Source organism: Heterocephalus glaber, unplaced genomic scaffold (assembly GCF_053883595.1).
Source record: "Heterocephalus glaber isolate CG9 unplaced genomic scaffold, H.glaber_assembly_v1.0 deba00001610, whole genome shotgun sequence".
NCBI lineage: Eukaryota > Metazoa > Chordata > Mammalia > Rodentia > Bathyergidae > Heterocephalus > Heterocephalus glaber.
Genome location: NW_028258381.1, coordinates 16,357,426 through 16,375,424, shown reverse-complemented (window position 1 = coordinate 16,375,424; position 17,999 = coordinate 16,357,426). Strand labels below are relative to the sequence as shown.

The following is a 17,999-nucleotide window of genomic DNA, read 5'->3' as shown; positions in this document are numbered from 1 at the left end:
GAAATTGAAAGGGAAGCAGTACTCCCAAATTCATTCCTGGAAACAAGCATCACCTTGATCCTCAAAGCAGAGGAAAACTCAACCGAAAAAGAGAACTACAGGCCAATCTCACTAATTAACATAGATGCAAAAATCCTTAATAAGACACTGGCAAATAGAATGCAGAAGATCATCAAGAAGATCATACACCCTGATCAAGTGGGATTCATACCAGGGATGAAGGGATGGTTCAACATATCCACATCAAGCAATGCAATATACTATATTAATAGAGCCAAGGACAAAAACCATATGATCATCTCAATAGATGCAGAAAAAGCATCTGACAAAAATCCAACACACATTTATGATAGAAACCCTACAAAAAATTGGAATAGACGCTCTCTACCTCAATCTGATAAAAACTATCTATGAAAAACCAACAGCCAATATCATACTAAATGGTCAAAAACTGAAATCCTTCACACTAAAATCAGGAACAAGACGAGGATGTCCACTGTCACCACTCCTGTTCAATATAGTTTTGGAAACATTAGCCACAGCAATTAGACAAGAGAAATAAATAAAAGGAATAAAGATAGGGAATGAAGAAGTCAAACTGTCATTATTTGCAGATGACATGATACTTTATATAGAACACCCCAACAATGCCACCAAACATCTTCTGGACTTAATAACCAAATTCAGTAGAGTAGCTGGATACAAGGTCAACACACAAAAATCAATAGCTTTCCTCTACACCAACAAAACTCACTAGAGAAAAATAGGGCAAACAATTCCTTTTACAATAGCATCCAAAAAACTGAAATACCTAGGAATCAACCTAATGAAAGAAATCAAAGACCTCTTCTCTGAAAACTACAGCACTCTGAAAAGAGAGATTGAAGATGATATCAGAAAATGGAAAGACATCCCCTGCTCCTGGGTAGGAAGGATCAACATAGTGAAAATGGCCATACTTCCAAAACAGCTATATAGATTCAATGCAATCCCAATTGAAATTCCAGCAGCATACTTCACAGACTTTGAGAAAACAATCCAAAAATTCATTTGGAAGAATAAGAGACCCAGAATAGCAAAAGCAATTTTAGGTAACAGAGACATGCCAGGGGGTATCACAACCCCCAACCTGAAACTATACTACAAAGCTACTGTGATAAAAACAGCATGGAACTGGCAAAGAAACAGACCTGAAAACCAGTGGAACAGATTAGAAGATGCCAAAAAACTCCAGACACACTCAGCCACCTCATCTTCAACAAAGGAGCCAAACACCCTCACTGGAGGAAGATAGCCACTTTAATAAATGGTGCTGGAAAAACTGGGTTTCAACTTGCCAAAGATTAAAACTAGACCTGTATCTCTTACCATGAACGAAACTAAAATCAAAATGGATTAAAGATCTAAATATTAAAATAGAAATGCTGAACTGGCTGGAACAGAGGTTAGGTAGAACTCTTGAAGACATTGGTATAGGAAAAGATTTTATGAACAAAACCTCAGTTGCCCGTGAACTAGCACAATCAACAAGTGGGATCTCTTCTTATTAAAAAGCTTCTGCATAGCAAGAGAAACCACCAGCAGCGTGAAGAGACAATCCACAATGTGGGAAAACATTTTCACCTCCTGTTCCTCAGACAAAGGTCTACTATCTAGAATCTATAAAGAACTTTAAAAAATTAGACTTCCCAAATTCAAAGACCCAATCCAAAAATGGGCATCTGAAATGAACAGACATTTCTCAAAGAAGTAGAAATAGCAAATAAATATATGAAAAAATGTTCAACATTACTGGTCATTCAAGAGAATCAAATGAAAACAATGCTGAGATTCCACATCACCCCAGAAAGAATGGCTGCTATCATGAAATCAACCAATAACAAATGCTGGCAGGGATGTGGGGAAAGAGGAACCCTGCTCCAAAGAACTAGGACTGGAAGTCCCATTTGACCCAGCTATTCCACTGCTGGGGATCTTCCCCAAAGAATTAAAAGAATCATACCACAGTAATATATGTGCACCCATGTTCACAGTGGCACAATTTGTAATAGCTAAAACTTGGAAGCAGCCCAATTGCCCATCAACTGGAGACTGGATAAAGAAAATGTGGTTTTTTTATAAAATGGAGTACTACTCAGCCATAAAGAATGAGAAATTAGAACCATTTATAGCTAAACGGATGCATATTGAGGCGATACTCTTAAGTGAAATAAATAGAACACACATGTAAATACCAAATAGTTTCTCTAGTGTGAGAAACTGAAAGTGTAAATAAGGACTAAAAGGTATAATGGATAATGTGAACTAGGAAGAAAAGGTGCAAAGGGGAAGGGGAAGTGGGAGGGGTAGGCGAAAGGAAAGAAGGGAATGGAATTAATATGAGAAAATGAAAAAAATGCAAACAAAGTCTTTTTTTTTTTTTTTTGGTACCAGGGATCGAACTTGGGTCCTTGCACTTGCGAGGCAGGTGACGGAACCACTGGGCTAAATCCCCGGCCCGAAACAAAGTCTTTATAGATAGGGAGGGATGGAGAGGTTGAAGGGAGGGCAGGTGAAGGGGGAAAAATAAGAACAGAGAGAGATCATGTAAAGGGGCAAATTTCCAATGATGAATATCATATTGTATACCTAAAATGTACCAATAAAATAAAATTAAAAACAAAAACAAAAAGTACAGGCATTCACAGGAGGCACCATAACTGTCTGCTCCGGTGTGAAGTGCATGTGTTGGAAACTGAGTGCTCAGGACACTGGTGCTGGAGGAGAGGCTTTCGGGAGGTGCATAGGTCCTGAGGGCAGAGGGCAGCAGGAAGCCCTTAATGAATGACCCAGTCTCTCTTACAGTAGCACAAAACAGATAGAGACACCGACCTGAGGGAGCAGAGACCTTGGTTTTTATTAGACAAAGACAAACAATAAAGCAAATTTGAGGGCTGCTGGGGGCAGGGAGGAGAGCAGAGAACAACTCGGTAAGGGGATTTTTTTTTTTTTGATACCGGGGATTGAACTCAGGTCCTTGTGCTTTCGCAGCAGGCTCTGTAAAGGGATTTCTTTTGAGATGAAAAGGTTTGGGAACTCAATAGCAGACTGTGACTGCACAAAACTATGAACATATTAAACACCACTGGACTTTATACTTTCAAATGGTTAATTTTATGCTATCAAATTTACTTCAATAAAAAAAGATTTCTAGACTAGAAAAAAGAGCAGACAAATGGATCCAGTACTAAAAATGTGGAACAAGGATTAGTTTTTTACTTACTTTTTGTTTAAACACAAATGATTCCACTTTATCTATGTATGGGTACAATCTGGCAGACATGGAGCCATTGATGGAACAGGAAAGAGCTGCAGTAAACAGAAGGAACCAAGGCCTGATGCCAGGGCTGAGCAGACAGGACCTGGACAACCGGTCTTGAGACAGGGGACAGGGAAGGTGGGGAAGGCTGGCAGACAGGTGGGCACACAGAGGAAGGGGAGAAAGAAAGTGTGAGCAGACATCTGAGAGTGCGAGAGAGGGCTGAAGCTGGTGGGCAGATCGCAGAGAAAGCACACAGCAGGACTCGACCTGGCTGGAAGACAGAATGAGGGCAAAGCCACTGGAGGTGTTTATGAGAGAGTAAGAAAAAAAATCTAAACAGGGCTTAAAGAGGAAAGTAAAGGAAGCAGTGCCCAGCATCTAGTGAGAAAGAAAATGAGATCAAGTGGGATCAAAGAACTGTGAAGTGGAGGCCCCAGAGTGAGGTCAGAGTAAAGGCCACCAGAACTTAAATTTCAGCAGTCACCATGGAAGGGAGATGCCAAGGTTGGTGGCAAAAATGGCTCCTAGCGGTGTGAAGGCCCGGAAACTGTCAGGCCAGGGAGCTGGATAAAGCATTTATGTGGATGTGTGAGCCACAGAGAGTAACGACGGGAATAAAGCTAGAGAAAGACAGTGAGTCAGAACTGAAAGTTCCTCCTGAATGACAGTGACCAGGTGGCCAAAAGGTCACAGCTGGGAAGCCAGCAGCAGCGACGTGGCCTGAAGACGTGAATTTCAAAGGAACTGGGGCATCTGAAGAACACTGAGAGGAAATGTTCAGGATGTAAGGGAAGAGAAACAGGAATTCAGGACTTGCAGCCTTCACTCAGGGAGATGCACCCTGGGACTCATAGGACAGGCGCTCTGACTGGGACAATTAACTTCTCTCAGCCTCCCTTTCTTACCTGAGCAATGTGTTAAACATCTCGCCAAGTGTAGCAATGCAGCAGTTAAAGAAGCGACAAGGGAGAGCATCCAGGAAAATGCAGCTTAGCTCTCTCCAAGCCTCTAGCACCCGTGTTCCTTCCTGGCCTTCCTCCTGGCAGTCGGAAATCCAGGCTGGGCCTCTCAGGGCAGAGGTAGCCCGCGCTCTGTCCACACCCAGGAGGAAAGTGGTGAGAAGTGAATGTGCAGGCTACACACCTTGGCGCAGGCTACACACCTTGGCGTCTCTGGGATGCGATCCAGGTGGAGGGTGCGACCCTGGCTCCGCCTCCTCCGAGCCTCGAGGCTTGGGTTCGCACTTGCCTTTCTTGCAGCGGCCGCCACAGGATTTGTTCTCTCCTTTCCGCAGCATCTGCAGCCGAGAGATGAACCTGGCCTTCCAGGCCATGAAGTCGGCTTCAATGCTGCCATGCTTGCTTCTGACCACATCGCAGTCACCCTCCCCTCGAGCCAGCACACGATTCGCTCCGAGCATCCAGAGCCACTTATCCACACTTTTGCCAACCTGCGGGAGAGAGGCAGGTGAGCCCAGTCACAATCCCCGAAATCGGGCTGCAGACTGCTCTGCACCAGCCCAAAGGGTCTCTAGGGCCCAGGGCAGCAGAGACAGCCGAGGTCCTGGGAAGGGCTCAGCAGGAAAGCGATCTGAGCTCTCCAGCTCCAGCCACAAGCCAAAGGGCTGCGTTTTCCACGTTCTTTCTGCAGATTTCTATGTTTAGCAAAGGGACAAATAGACTTGTTAAGCAGATAAAGGGTTAATAGCCAAAACAGAATTTGAAATCAACCACTCTAAATCATGGTCAGAACAAAATACTCATTAACAAAATAAAATGGTTCCAAAAATGTAACAAAACCTATGGAACTAAACCCCATTTACTACTAAAGTACAAATGCAATCAGTCTGGCCAGACATACATTTCCATAAACTCAAGAATTTATTTCATTGTGAGGTGGCAATAAAGATGAGGGACAGGGTCCAACAGGAATAGGACTCAGAATGCAAAAGCTTAGCAGGCTTCCTGAGGGGCAGGGCCTTACAGAAAATACTCATAAATCCTAACTTTCTCATTCTTAATCTAATTTCTTTAAAAATATGAGGGGAAATCTAGACTGTGATATGAAAATCACATAAAATCAGGTTAAAGAAAGCTGCCTGTCATCTCTCACACCCCACCCAAGACAGGCAAGCCCGGCAGGCCCCTCTCCAGGGAGCTGGGCACACACCAAACTTCTGACGACCTTTTAGAACCATGAAAAAAACAGGAGGTTCCATTGTTTTACTTTTTAAAGTACAGAGGACAGGATACAAAGGAAAAGGAACCAAGTCATTTCATTTAGAAAAATGATGCATGAAAACAAATCTTAATGTTTTATCACATAAAGGGCAATAAATGTTTTTCTACTATTCTCCTTTAAAAGTAAATGATTTAAAGAAAATGAGTTCACCTGTATTAAGACTTAGCTCAGGGCAGGCATGGTGACACAGGTTTCTATTCCCAGCACTCTGGGAGGCTGACACAGGAGGATTGCAAGTTTGAGCTCAGCCTGAGCTACCTAGCAACTCAGCAAGACCCTGTCTCAAAATAAAAAAATAAAAAACGAAGGGCTAGGGTGAAGCTCAGTGTGAAGGCCCTGGGTTCAATCCCCAGCACCACAAAAAAAGAAGAGAAAACAAAAAGGAGTTTGGGCAGTAAAGTTTATTTTACAAAACAACAGGCAGTTGACAAAGCCCAAAGACTCGGTGACCTTCCATCTAGAAGGTTCTGCCTGGGGGCAGGAGGCTGGACTTGGCACGGAGAGTGTCCCACTAAGACACTGGACAGTAAGGAGCACACTCGTGTTCACTGTATTCAACAGAAATATACTGAAAGCCCACTCTGCCTCAAGCTTGGGTACCTGCAGCAGGTGGCAGCTATAAAGAGTAACACAGGAGCCAGGCACAGGGGTACAAATCCGTTAATTCCAGCACTCTGGGAGGCTGAGGCAGGAAGATGGCAAGTATGAACCCAGTCTGGGCTACCTGGCAACTTATGGAGCATTTATTTTAAAATAAAAAATTTTAAAAGGGACAGGAATGTAACTCAATCCCCAGAACAGTGGGGGGAAAAAAAAGTAAGCCAAGGGGGTGTGGGGAGAAAGGAACCATCCTCCATTGTTGGTGGGAGTGCAGACTGGTGCAACCACTGTGGAAGTCAGTATGGAGATACCTCAAAGAACTAGGACTAAAGGTCCCATTTGACCCAGCTATTCCCCTGCTGGGTATCTTCCCAAAAGAATTAAAAGAATCATACCACAGCGATATATGTGCACCCATGTTTATAGCGGCACAGTTTGTAATAGCTAAAGCTTGGAAACAGCCCAAGTGCCCATCAACTGGAGACTGGATAAAGAAGATGTGGTTTTTTATAAAATGGAGTACTACTCAGCCATAAAGAACAAGAAACTAGAGTCATTTATAGCTAAATGGATGCATACCGAGGCCACAGTCATAAGTGAAATAAATAGGACACACATGTAAATACCGAATAGTTTCTCTGGTGTGAGAAACTGAAAGTGTAAATAAGGATGAAAATGATTAAAATGAATAATTGATACTTTGAAATAGGAAAAGGTCCAAAGGGATAGAGGTGGTGGGAGGAGAGGGGGAAAAGAAAGAAGGGAAAGGAAAAATTATGAGAAAAGAAAAAAAAAAATGGAAACAAAGTCTATGTAAATAGGGAAGGGTGGAGGGGGTGAAGGGCGCACAGGTAATGGGGGAAAAATAAGAACCAAGATACATCATGTTCAGGTACAAACACCCAATGATAAATGTAAACGTATTGTTTACCTAAAATGTACCAATAAAAGAACTTAAGGGGAAAAAAAGAAAAAGTAAGCCAAGAAATTTGTTATTAATTAACAAAGTTTGTAGATTCAAATACACATACATGTTTGTACTTTTTGTTTTTTGATTAAAGTAGAATTTGTCCCTGTCATTTAACACACACTAACCTTGTTGAAGTGGCTTGGATAGGCAGAGTTTCCCAGGCCAAACACCGCGTATCTCATACCCTTCAGGTAGGTTTTGCCAAACCGGAAGTCCCTAGCCGCGTCCTCCAGCCACCTGCAGAACCACTCCGCACTCTCGGTCGGGCACCCGTCGGTGTACGTGGCCACCAGGAAGGCACAGACATTCTGACTGGTGACCTAACCGAGACAGTGACCACTTCACAAGGCTATTCCATGTGCAGATTACCGAGCACACTCAAGACACGACCTACTGTGATGAGGCAAAGGCTTTTAATCTGAGGACACAGCGCACTTTCACTACGTGACTCATTCTCACAGGGAAGGAAACACTGCAAGCCGGCCTTGCATGAGGAAGAAATGCACCCTTCCTCCTGCCCAGGTGTCTCCCGGGGGCCTTCTTCACAGACTCCACTCCACTTTGTAGAATACAAATTCCTATCGTCCCCATTTGGTCATAGAAAAAACAAAGATCCCAAAGAATCGGGGAAAATGCAGAAAGGCTCCTGAAAAATGACTTGGAAAAGTAATGCGATAAAACTTTTAAATATAAGGGGCTGGGGCAAAGCTCAGTGGTAGAGCACATGCTTAGCCCTCAGTTTCGGCACCCAAAGAAAAACAGAAAAAGGTTTAAATGTAAAGAGAATTAACACTCAATGCAAAGTAACAACATCCTCAGTCCTGCTAGTCCGAGTGTATTTCCACAGTTCCAAGTCATGAAGTGGGTTGTACTCTTACTTATAATTAAGTACCCACCTTGGCTAGTTAATTTCCATAAATTACAGTGGTATCTCAGTTCATAGACTCAATACCCTCCACACTTCTGGTGCCAAACCGAAGTGGACAAGAACCAAATCAGATTTCCCCATACAGTCAACATTGAATGTACCCATTGACTTTTATTTGGTTCTTATCCAACTCAGTTTGTGATCAGAATCACGGAAAGAACTGAGTTCGTGAACCGAGGTACCACTGTATTTACAAAGCTGGGGATAGTAGTACACATCTGTAATCCCAGCACTCTGGGAGGCTGAAGCAAGAGGATCTCAGTTTGAGCCCAGCCTGAAAAACTTAGTGAGACCTTGTCTCAAAATTTTAAAAAAAGGACCGGGGATTTAACTCAGTTCTTTCGCCACCTGCTGTGCAAGCGCAAGGACCTGAGTTCGATCCCTGGTACCAAAAAAAATTTTTTTTAAAAGACTGGGGATGTAGCTCAGGGTAAAAACTCTGGGTTCAATCCCCAGTGCTGCAAAAACAACAAAATTATTTATATATATACATATACATACACACATTATTTATAGCACATTTAAGCACACTCATCTGTATACCAATGTTATCTTGGAGGAAGAAAGAAATGGACAGAACTGCAGCTACACACTGCAGGACTGCTAAACAACAGGCAGACTATAATTCATGGACAAATCTGTTTTGTGACTTATTGTTTTGTTTTTTGCTTGCTGGCTTGTTTTTGAGACTGAGTCTATGCTGTTCATGTTGCTCTGGCTGGGATCCTGGGCTCAAGCGAAGCTCCCAACCTTAGCATCTGAGGGTGGGTAAGTACTGAGGGTTTAACCTAGGGCCTTGGCCCTGAGCTGCATCCCCAGGCCTTTCTCTTTATCCTGAGACAGGGTCTCAGCGAGTCACTAAGTTGCCCAGGCTGGGCTCAAACTTTCGATCCTCCTGCCTCAGCCTCTCAGAGTGCTGGGATGACAGGTGTGTGCCACTGTGCCCTGGTCCACTTTAACCTGTTTAGTAGCTAGGACTCGTGCCCCCAAGGATGGATTTTTCTGATTGTTATTAAAGCAAAGATTCACTGGAATGCAGCCACACTCACTTGCTTTTGTCTATAGCTATTTTGTGACTTGATGGTAGCTGAAGAGCCCAGAAAACTAAAGATATTCATTGCCTACCCCTTTTAGAAAAATGTGTGGACCCTCAAGTAACTGTTTCTCCGACATCTACATCAGAATCACATGGAGCATTTGTTAAAAACAAGCCCCAGGGCCAGGGATTTAGCTCAGTGGTTCCAGTACCTGCCTCGAAAGCACAAGGTCCCGAGTTCTATCCCCAGCACCAAAAAAAAATAAGTCCCATAGTCAGGAATGGTGGCACACACTTGTAATCCCAGCACCCTGGAAGGCTGAGGCAGGAGGATCACAAGTTCACACTCAGCCTGGGCAATTTAGTGAGACCCTGACTCAAAATTTAAAAAGGGCTGGGGATGTAGCTCAGTGTAAAGGCCCTGGGGTCACTCTCCAGAACTGGAACAGGAATTAAGCAGGGCTAGGCTGGGACCTGAGAATCTGCATTTCTAACAAGGTGTCAGGAGATGCTGCTACTGCTGGGTTAGGGACCACACTATGAGGAGCACTGCTGAAAGGCAAAACTTGCTCACTGGGCCTAAGTGGATGGGAGGGAGTGAACTTTCCAAGTGAAAAAGTTAAATCCTCACAAAACTAAGCCATAGGCTGAGGTCACACAACTAAGAGACCCCTATCCCTCGAACTCTGTGCTCTGGACTTCTTGGTCTGCCTGTGTACCGTCCTCATGCAGGGCACACATGACCAATAACAACCTCCCTCCCCAGTGAGACTCCGAGACGGGGCCACAGGGGACTTCACCACTCCCCACGCTAATGTACCCCAGGAAAATCTAATGCTCCACGAACGGGCCCAGGCCCCACACCCAGGGTGACAGACATGCCACTCATTCAACACTTCTCATTCCTCCTGCAGTTCAATCCTCTGAGATCCCTTAGCAAGAAATTAAATTTATTCTGAATATTCTATTTATGCTAGAAGTCAGAAGGTTGATTAAATTTCAGCCTTAATTATACAAAACAGTAGGACAATCACCAACCTCTTCTGTCAGACGATCATCTGGATCATACTCTTTCAGATTAATAACTTCCACCGGCAGATCGAGGGAGGTAACTGCTTTGGCAAGAATTGCTGCAAATCCCTAGAAAGATAAAAAAATCAAGTGAAGTCTTCAAAAAACCAAAAAGCCCTCAATTACCTGTGTTGGCAAGAAAATGCAGCATTCCTCATGAAAAACTTGTCTCGTGACAGGTCTTTCCCATCATGAACACCTATGCTCTCACTCGAGCCAGGAGAGGGACTGAGCGTTTACGTCCCCTTGTCCTCCTCACTCTGTGACAGTGTATGCTGGCTTTTGGCATCCAGCTGCTCTGGCCCACACAATAAATATACAGAAGCCCAGATAGGGATGTGAGAGTGAGGGGACAGGAGAAAGCGCTCGGGAAGTTCAGGCTGACGGAAGGCCAGAGGCCTCTGGAGGGGCAGCAGCCACTACGAGGTGGGAGGGAGAGGGGCAGACCAGAGCCAACTGGTTCCAATGTGCGCTGGAAACAAATGCACACAACGTCTCAGGGCCTAGGCAACTTTCCCCAGGCTCCCCAGGCAAAAATTCTGCCAGCTCTTTGTTGGAGAAAGCTAAATGTTTGGAGAAAGCGAAAACTTCTGGAGAGATTTAAGTACCCCAAGAAAACACCTTCCTCTGTTTCATTTGTGTGGAGATCAGATGCGGAGGATGAGGCCTAACTGCCTTCATCTGTGAGCACCGAAAAGAGGGCACCAAGCGTGCCCACTAGCTGCAGGGAGAAGTAAAAGCACCTGAAAAGTAGACTCTCCAGTTGTTCACCCAGAGAACTACTGTGAGGGGAGGGAGACAGATGAACCCTGTGGAACTCTAATTGCTCGTGCCAAATCTGAGTGAATAAAGCCAAGGGGCGCCAGTCACTTGAGGCTCTATGTCGAAGGGAGACATGAGCCCCTGGCCCCCTGGATTTTAACCTGTTTCTGTGACTTTATTTTTCATCCTCGTCAGCCCTTGGTCAGGTTCGAGCTCACAGGCTGGTTCCTACACCCTAGGTGCCTGAACTACTAACTAAAACTATCATCTGCCAAAGCCAGGAATGGCACACACAACTGGAAGTAACTGCAGCCCCTCCCATCTCTGGTCACTCACAGCGGGGCTTGCAGAGGGGGACACACCCGGGGCAGAGAGCAAGCCAGCTCTGCCCACCCTGCTACTCCACACCTCACCCTGTGCCCCTCTTCCAGCTGCCTGCTCCTGAGCCAGGGTGTTTCTAAGAGAACGCTTGATAGTCGACGTAACTCAAGCAGTTCCCTGAATTTTATGACTGGTCCTACTGAGTTCTTGAAGCTGGGAAGGTGTGGGAAACCCCAAGGTTCTGATGGGCCTTTGCGAGTGGCGTGTGAAGTCAGTCTCAGGGACAGAGCCTCAAGCCCATGAAGTCCTCCGGTAACTCCTGCTGCAGGCATTGGGATGGGAGAGCCGTGACAGGCCTCAAAGATAAAGCTAAGGCCTGAGCCAGACTGGAAGTAGTGAGGGAGCGGCCTGTGAGGTGGCCCAGGCAGAGGGGTCAGCTGTTGTCACCCAGAAAGAATAGGATGATGGTTCGGAGAGCAAAGGTGAAGAAGGGGAGAGGTAATTCAAACCCAGATTCATTCAAAAAGCAGAACAAAGGGGATTTGCTGACAGACTGGACATAGGCTGTAAGAAAAAGCAGCCAAAGGTTTTTTGGACTAAGCAAGTGGAAAGATGAGGCTGTCATTTAAAGAAATGGTAAGGATTAAAGTAGAACAGGTTTGGACAAAAACTGGAAACCCTGAGGATGCTGATTTTCAGATGCTTCCTAGACATCCACACAAAGATCTAAGACAGGCAAGTGGAACAAGAGATCAGTGCTAATCTGAAACATAAATCTGCAGGTCAGCATCAAATAAAGAAGCCAGCAAACAAGGGCCTGCAGGACCAACGCAGCCCTCTGTCCTGTGTGCAGTGGACAGGGATCCAGTCAGGCCAGCTCATTTTCCTCATATCTGTGGCTGCTTCCACACATCACAGAGCTGAGGGGTCACAACCAAGAGCACATGGCTCGCAACCTAAATAACAACTGCTATAATGATCATCCAGCTTACAGAACCTTTACAGAAAGTCTGCTAACCCATGACCAGCCTCATAAGTGCAATGTAAAGGTGGATCAGAAGATCCTGCAGGGCACTGGAAAGTGAGCGCAGCTGAGGAAAGACAGCCACAGGACTGCGCCCTGAGACTTGCCAATCTGTAAAGGTCAACTGGATGAGAGGACGCCGGCAAATGATATGAAGACAGACCAAGAAAAGAACCAGGAGGACAATGTACTAAGAGTGAACTGAAGGGAGTATCTGAAGAATAAAGGAGGATCATGTAGCTACCAGGTCAAGGAAGACAAAGACTGAGAATTAGCAACATGGAAGTGCCCAGTGCAGGGATGAGCACACAAGCCTACTGCAGGGGCTCACGATAAACAAGAGAGAAATCAGAGACATCGAGCCCACACAGAACTCTGCAAGTTTCACTATCAACAAGTAGAAAACAGGATGGTGGCTAGAGGAGTCACAGAGCCAACAAGTGGCTTGTGCCGTGACCCTCTCTGCCCAGAGAATCCCAAGAGAATCTACTAGTCTGTTCACACAACAAGAGAAACTCTATACAGCCTATCCCATCATTCTGTCCTACAAACAAAACCAAAGATCACGAAGAACATGGTAAGACCAGGCAGCAGGGGAAAGGCCAACAGCAAGAAAACTGAGAACACAAATAAATCAGAATCAGAAAAAGGAATTCAAACAGATACATTCTTAAATTATGAACAAGATACTACTATAAAAGTTGAAAAACAAAATAATTTCAAAATAAGGTTGGAGAGTCAGGGGTGTGCTGGTGCGTGCCTATCTAGCTACTTGAGAGGCTGCGGCAGGAGGATCACAAGTTTACGGTCAACCTGGGCAACACAGTGAGCACCAGTTTCAAAAAGAAAAAGATCTGGACAGAAAGAAAAGTTAAAAGTTAAAAAAGAAAGAGTTAAAAGAAAGAAAAAGTTAAAAGAACTATGAAAGGAAAGATCTGACACATAGAAGAAAAGGTCTAACATCCAACTAACAAGAGTTCCAGGAAGAAAGAAAAAGGAGAAGAAATCTATCCTAGAAATGTAGCAGGATTAATGCACAGAAATCTTTACAACAAAGACTCCAAGTGCTCACAAGAATGGCTGAGAAAAGGTCCAACCCTGTCACCTCACAACATTTTCAAACATTAAGGACAAAGAAATGATCCCAAAAGCAAAAGAAATCAAGTAGTCATCTACAGAGAAAAATGTGAATTCATCTCATCGGCAACACTACCTGCTAGGAGACAACAGGAAAATACCTTCAAAGTTGTAGGGCGCAAGTTTTCGATAGTCTTCCACACAAAGCTAAAGGGGAATTAATCAGATGTGACCCTGACCCGTTAGAATGTTCACAGGATACAGTGTTAAAAAGGAAGCCAGGTCCAGGGACATAGCACAAGGTCCCGAGTTCAATCCCCGGTACCAAAAAAAGGGACGCCATCTCTCCAACCTGTACCAATTGTGATGCAGACAGTAATATTAAACCACTGAGATCGTGTTATGTAACTAGTAAGAAGAATTCAAAATCTTTTTCATCACTGATAAATCTAGATACACAACATGAGTAGGTTTTAAAGAAATAACCCTAGAAGGAATGAAAACTAGAAAGGGATAACGCAGATTCTCTGCACCTGGAGTTGCTACCACTGTTTTTTGATGTTTAAAAAACACACACAGAGATCTAAATAAAGGCTTATATGAGTAACATAAAGCGGACTTTGGGTTGCTCAGGTACCTTTTCGCCTGTGTTCAGGTTTTCCACCTCTATTGCTTAAGGCTGAACTTAATAAATAACCTTTAACTATAACGTGAGTAGAGTACCTACCTAAACTCTAGACCTGGTGACATAAGAAGTATTGTTCCCCACAACATCCACAAGAGGGCAGCAGAGTCCTCTTTTGTAGTGTACAAAATTAACTTGATTTTTTTTTTTCTAATAATTCATTTTCAGGCTAGCCTGTCTTAGAATCTTTTCCTAGAAAGCACTAAATAGCTGTGATCTTCATAACAAAAAAACAAGTGGCTCTAAATACAATTAAAGAATGGGAGGCGGCTTTCAGCTAGACACCTGCATATTTATCTACTTTGATGTATCTTTACCACTATTAAAAATTAAAACAGTTTGTGAAAGTAACAGCCCATACTGGCCGTGACTCTTCCCCCACAGGCATCAGGAATGGACTTGGAACCCTCTCTGCTCTGCTAAGACAGAAGCTTCAGAACAAAGACCCTCCATGACAGGGACCACCAGACGCCACCAGCCAGCTGCACTTCAGCACGAGACAAGAAAGCCCTACGCAGAGCCAGGAAGGAAAAGTGTACGATGGAAAAAAAGGAGACAGATCAAAGAAAATTAGAAGTACAAGTCAGTTCACTGCTAAAAGACACTTTCTTTTTTTTCCTTTTTCCCCCATTAAATTTATTGGTACATTTTAGGTGTACAATACAGTTACATTCATCATTGGGATCTTGTACCTTTACGTGATGTATCTTGGTTCTTATTTTTTTCCCTATTCCCCTGCCCTCCCTTCACCCCCGCCACCCTCCCTATTTGCAAAGACTTTGTTTTCTTTTTTTTCTTTTCTCATATATTTTCTTTCCCCTTCTTTCCTTTCCCCTACCCTTCCCACTTCCCCTACTCCTTTAGACCTTTTCTTCCTATTACACAATATCAATTATACATTTTTAAAATTACAATATCAAGATCTAGGAGACATCACCATAGATTTTATAGAATTTAAAAGGATATAGAAAGCATATTTCAAAAATCTGTTTTGGCCGGGGATTTAGCTCAGTGGTTTCGCCGCCTGCTGCGCAAGCGCAAGGACCTGAGTTCGATCCCCGGTACCAAAAAAAAAAAAAAAAAAAATCTGTTTTGAAATAAATTTGACAACTTCTAAGAAGTACCTTGGAAGACAAATTAATGAAACTAACTCTGGAGGAAATATAAAATTTGAATAGCACCTATTAAAGAAAGTATATTCCTAGCTTGAAAACCTACCTATATGACAACAGCAGGCTCATAAACATTTTAACTGATAAATTATATCAAACAATTAAAGCAGAAAAAAGGAACACTTCTCCCCTCATTTTAGAAACTCAACATTGTGCTAATCCTAAAACTAAATAAAGATAATAGAAGAAAAACGTATGAACATAGATAGAAATTTGTTTAACAAAACAAACTATTAGAAGTCAGATCTGCCAGTATGTAGAAAGTGGTTTTATTATTGGGATGGCAGCGTTGGTTCAGCATTGGAGGAACCACCCCCAAAAGTCATCACTTTAACAGAGGAAAGGAAAAAGCCATATGACCCCGTCACTAGTTGGAGAAAAAGTAGCAGACTAAATTCCACAGCTGTTCATGATAAAAGCTATCAGGAGACTAGAAATAGAACAAAACCTTCTCAACAGATCAAAGACATGTACTCCATACTTCCAGCAAAAACACCTTATATGAATGGAGAAGACACAATGCTTTTTCCTTAAGGTGGGAAACAAGGGCAGATATGCTTATTCTTCATCTGTCCATTAAACTTTGAAACATAGGCCCAAACCAAAATAGTCTGGCAATAAAATGACACAATTAGGATAGGATTGGCAAGGTAAAAGCAAAATCTTTATATGTACATGAAATGATCATCTACAGAGAAATACTAAGAAATCTCTAGAAGCCCCTAGAACTTATATTTGAATTTAACAGGATTAGAAAACACAAGGTATATATAAAAATCCAGGTCTATGTATACTTGCTATAAATGAAGAATTGGATATTGAAATTTAAAAGTTATGTAGGAGTACAGAGGACCTAGAAAAGTAAAAAAAAAAAAAAAAAGTGTTGGAAGACATTTAGTACCTAATTTTAAGACTTCCTCTAAAGCTACAGTAATCAAGGCAGTGTTGGTGTAAGGAAAGACATATAGATCACTGGAATAAAACAGAGAATCTAGAAATAGAACCACACATATATGGTCCACTGAGTTATGAAAGATTATTTAATATTAACATTTTATAGAATATAAACTCAATTCAAGAGCCGAGAAATAGTGTTTTCAGCAAATGGCACTAGAACACCTGGTATCCGTATATAAAAAATTAACCTCAACCCTTTATTTCCATACATAAAAATAACTTGAAAGGATCTATGAACCTAAATATGAAAGCCTAAAAGTATAAAACTTTAAGAAGAAATTACAAGGGAAAATGTTTATGAATTTGGGTAGGCAAGAACTTCCTAGGATTCAAAAAACATGATGTATAAAAGAAAAAAATTGATAAATGAGATTCCATCAAAATTTAGAACTTTAAATGACATCATTAAAATGAAAAGTAGTCCTTGGGCCGGGGATTTAGCTCAGTGGTTTCGCTGCCTGCTGCGCAAGCTCAAGGACCCGAGTTTGATTCCCGGTACCAAAAAAAAAAAAAAAAAAAAAAAAGAAAAGTAGTCCTTAAACAGACCATATTTACAATGCATATAATCTATGACCAGAATATATATAGAACTCTTACAGCTCATTAACAGACAACCCAATTAAAAAGCAGACACAAGAACAGCCAGTACAGCACAAGGGAAAGGTGTGCAACACTAGAATCAGAAAAATACTAATAATGAACAATAACAAAATTGAATTATATACTCATTAGGCAGATGAAGTTAAAAGTATTTTTTAATTTTTTAATTTTTTTTTTTTTTTTTTTGGCACAGGGGATCTAGCTCGGCTCCTTGCGCTTGCGCAGCAGGCGGCGAAACCACTGAGCTAAATCCCCGGCCTGAAGTTAAAAGTTTTAAAAGCCTTGTCATGACTTTTTCTTTTTGTTGGATTCACCCCCTTTGCGTTTAATTTGTAAAAGACACTTTCTAGGAGTGTTCTTCAAATGTCAAGAAACCAAAGAAAAAGCATCTTAAAAAGTTCTTACTTTTGCTGTACCAGTCTGAGAACCATAGAAAATCTTCACTCCAGACACAAAGATCTCCTTCTTTTGAAGGGAGATATAACCATTAGTCATCAAATCTTGAGTTGCTTCTGGAATAGACTTCTCCTGTGAGTTCTTGGTCTTAAAAATAAACAAGTGCACAAAAATCCATGAGCTCTCAATCTTTTCCCCACTTCAGCAGGGATGAAATGACCACACACACTGATCCACCCACTTATAATTCTCTTAATCTTTCTGGTTGTTCTCAAATATGAACCTCTTGGGATAATTAGGTGCTTTAAAAGCAGGACCTATCTTTTGGATCAACATTCTCTCTGAGGTAAAACTACAAAGTCTTCACTTGGTGTTGGCCAGCTTTCTATCCCTGTCACAAAATAACCAGGACAATCAATGTATTTTAAAAATTTATCTGGGCTCTGTTTTGGAGGTTTCAGTCCATGGCTGGTTGGCCCAGGATATGGAGCCTGTGTGAGCCAGCACAACACAGCAGGGAGCAAAGCTGCTCACTGCATGGTGACCCGGAAGAAAAACCAGCAAGAAGGGGCTGGTGCACCCACATCCCCTTAAGGGCATACCCCCAGTGACCCCGCTTCGGCCCACGAGGCCCACTCCCTAGAAGTTCTACTGCCTCCCAGAGCACAAGGCTGGTGACTGTACCTTTGGTTACTGCCCTTTCTGGGGAAATTTAAGATCCAAACTATAATACTTGTCATCGGAGGGAGATTGATTCCATGACCTCGAAAATACCCAAATTGACAAATGCTCAAGACCCTTATATAGAATAGTGTAATATCTCCATATAACCTATGCACGTCCTCCCATATATGTTGA

General features: G+C 42.7%; 1 protein-coding gene across 4 annotated transcripts in view; it reads right to left on the bottom strand.

Annotated features, from left to right (window-relative positions):
• The window catches only part of LOC101713541 (S-adenosyl-L-methionine-dependent tRNA 4-demethylwyosine synthase TYW1), a 195,536-nt gene that overhangs the window by 174,528 nt on the left and 3,009 nt on the right, over nucleotides 1-17,999 (bottom strand). For 3 of the 4 annotated variants that reach the window (XM_087195741.1, XM_087195739.1, XM_087195743.1), the window contains exons 3-6: nucleotides 17,151-17,288; nucleotides 10,115-10,216; nucleotides 7,238-7,432; nucleotides 4,464-4,751 (exon numbers count right to left, since the gene is read on the bottom strand). In XM_087195741.1, the coding sequence (XP_087051867.1) occupies nucleotides 4,464-4,751; nucleotides 7,238-7,432; nucleotides 10,115-10,216; nucleotides 17,151-17,288 (723 nt within the window). The remainder of the gene's footprint in view (nucleotides 1-4,463; nucleotides 4,752-7,237; nucleotides 7,433-10,114; nucleotides 10,217-17,150; nucleotides 17,289-17,999) is intronic. The other variant, XM_087195742.1, reaches the window with a different exon arrangement.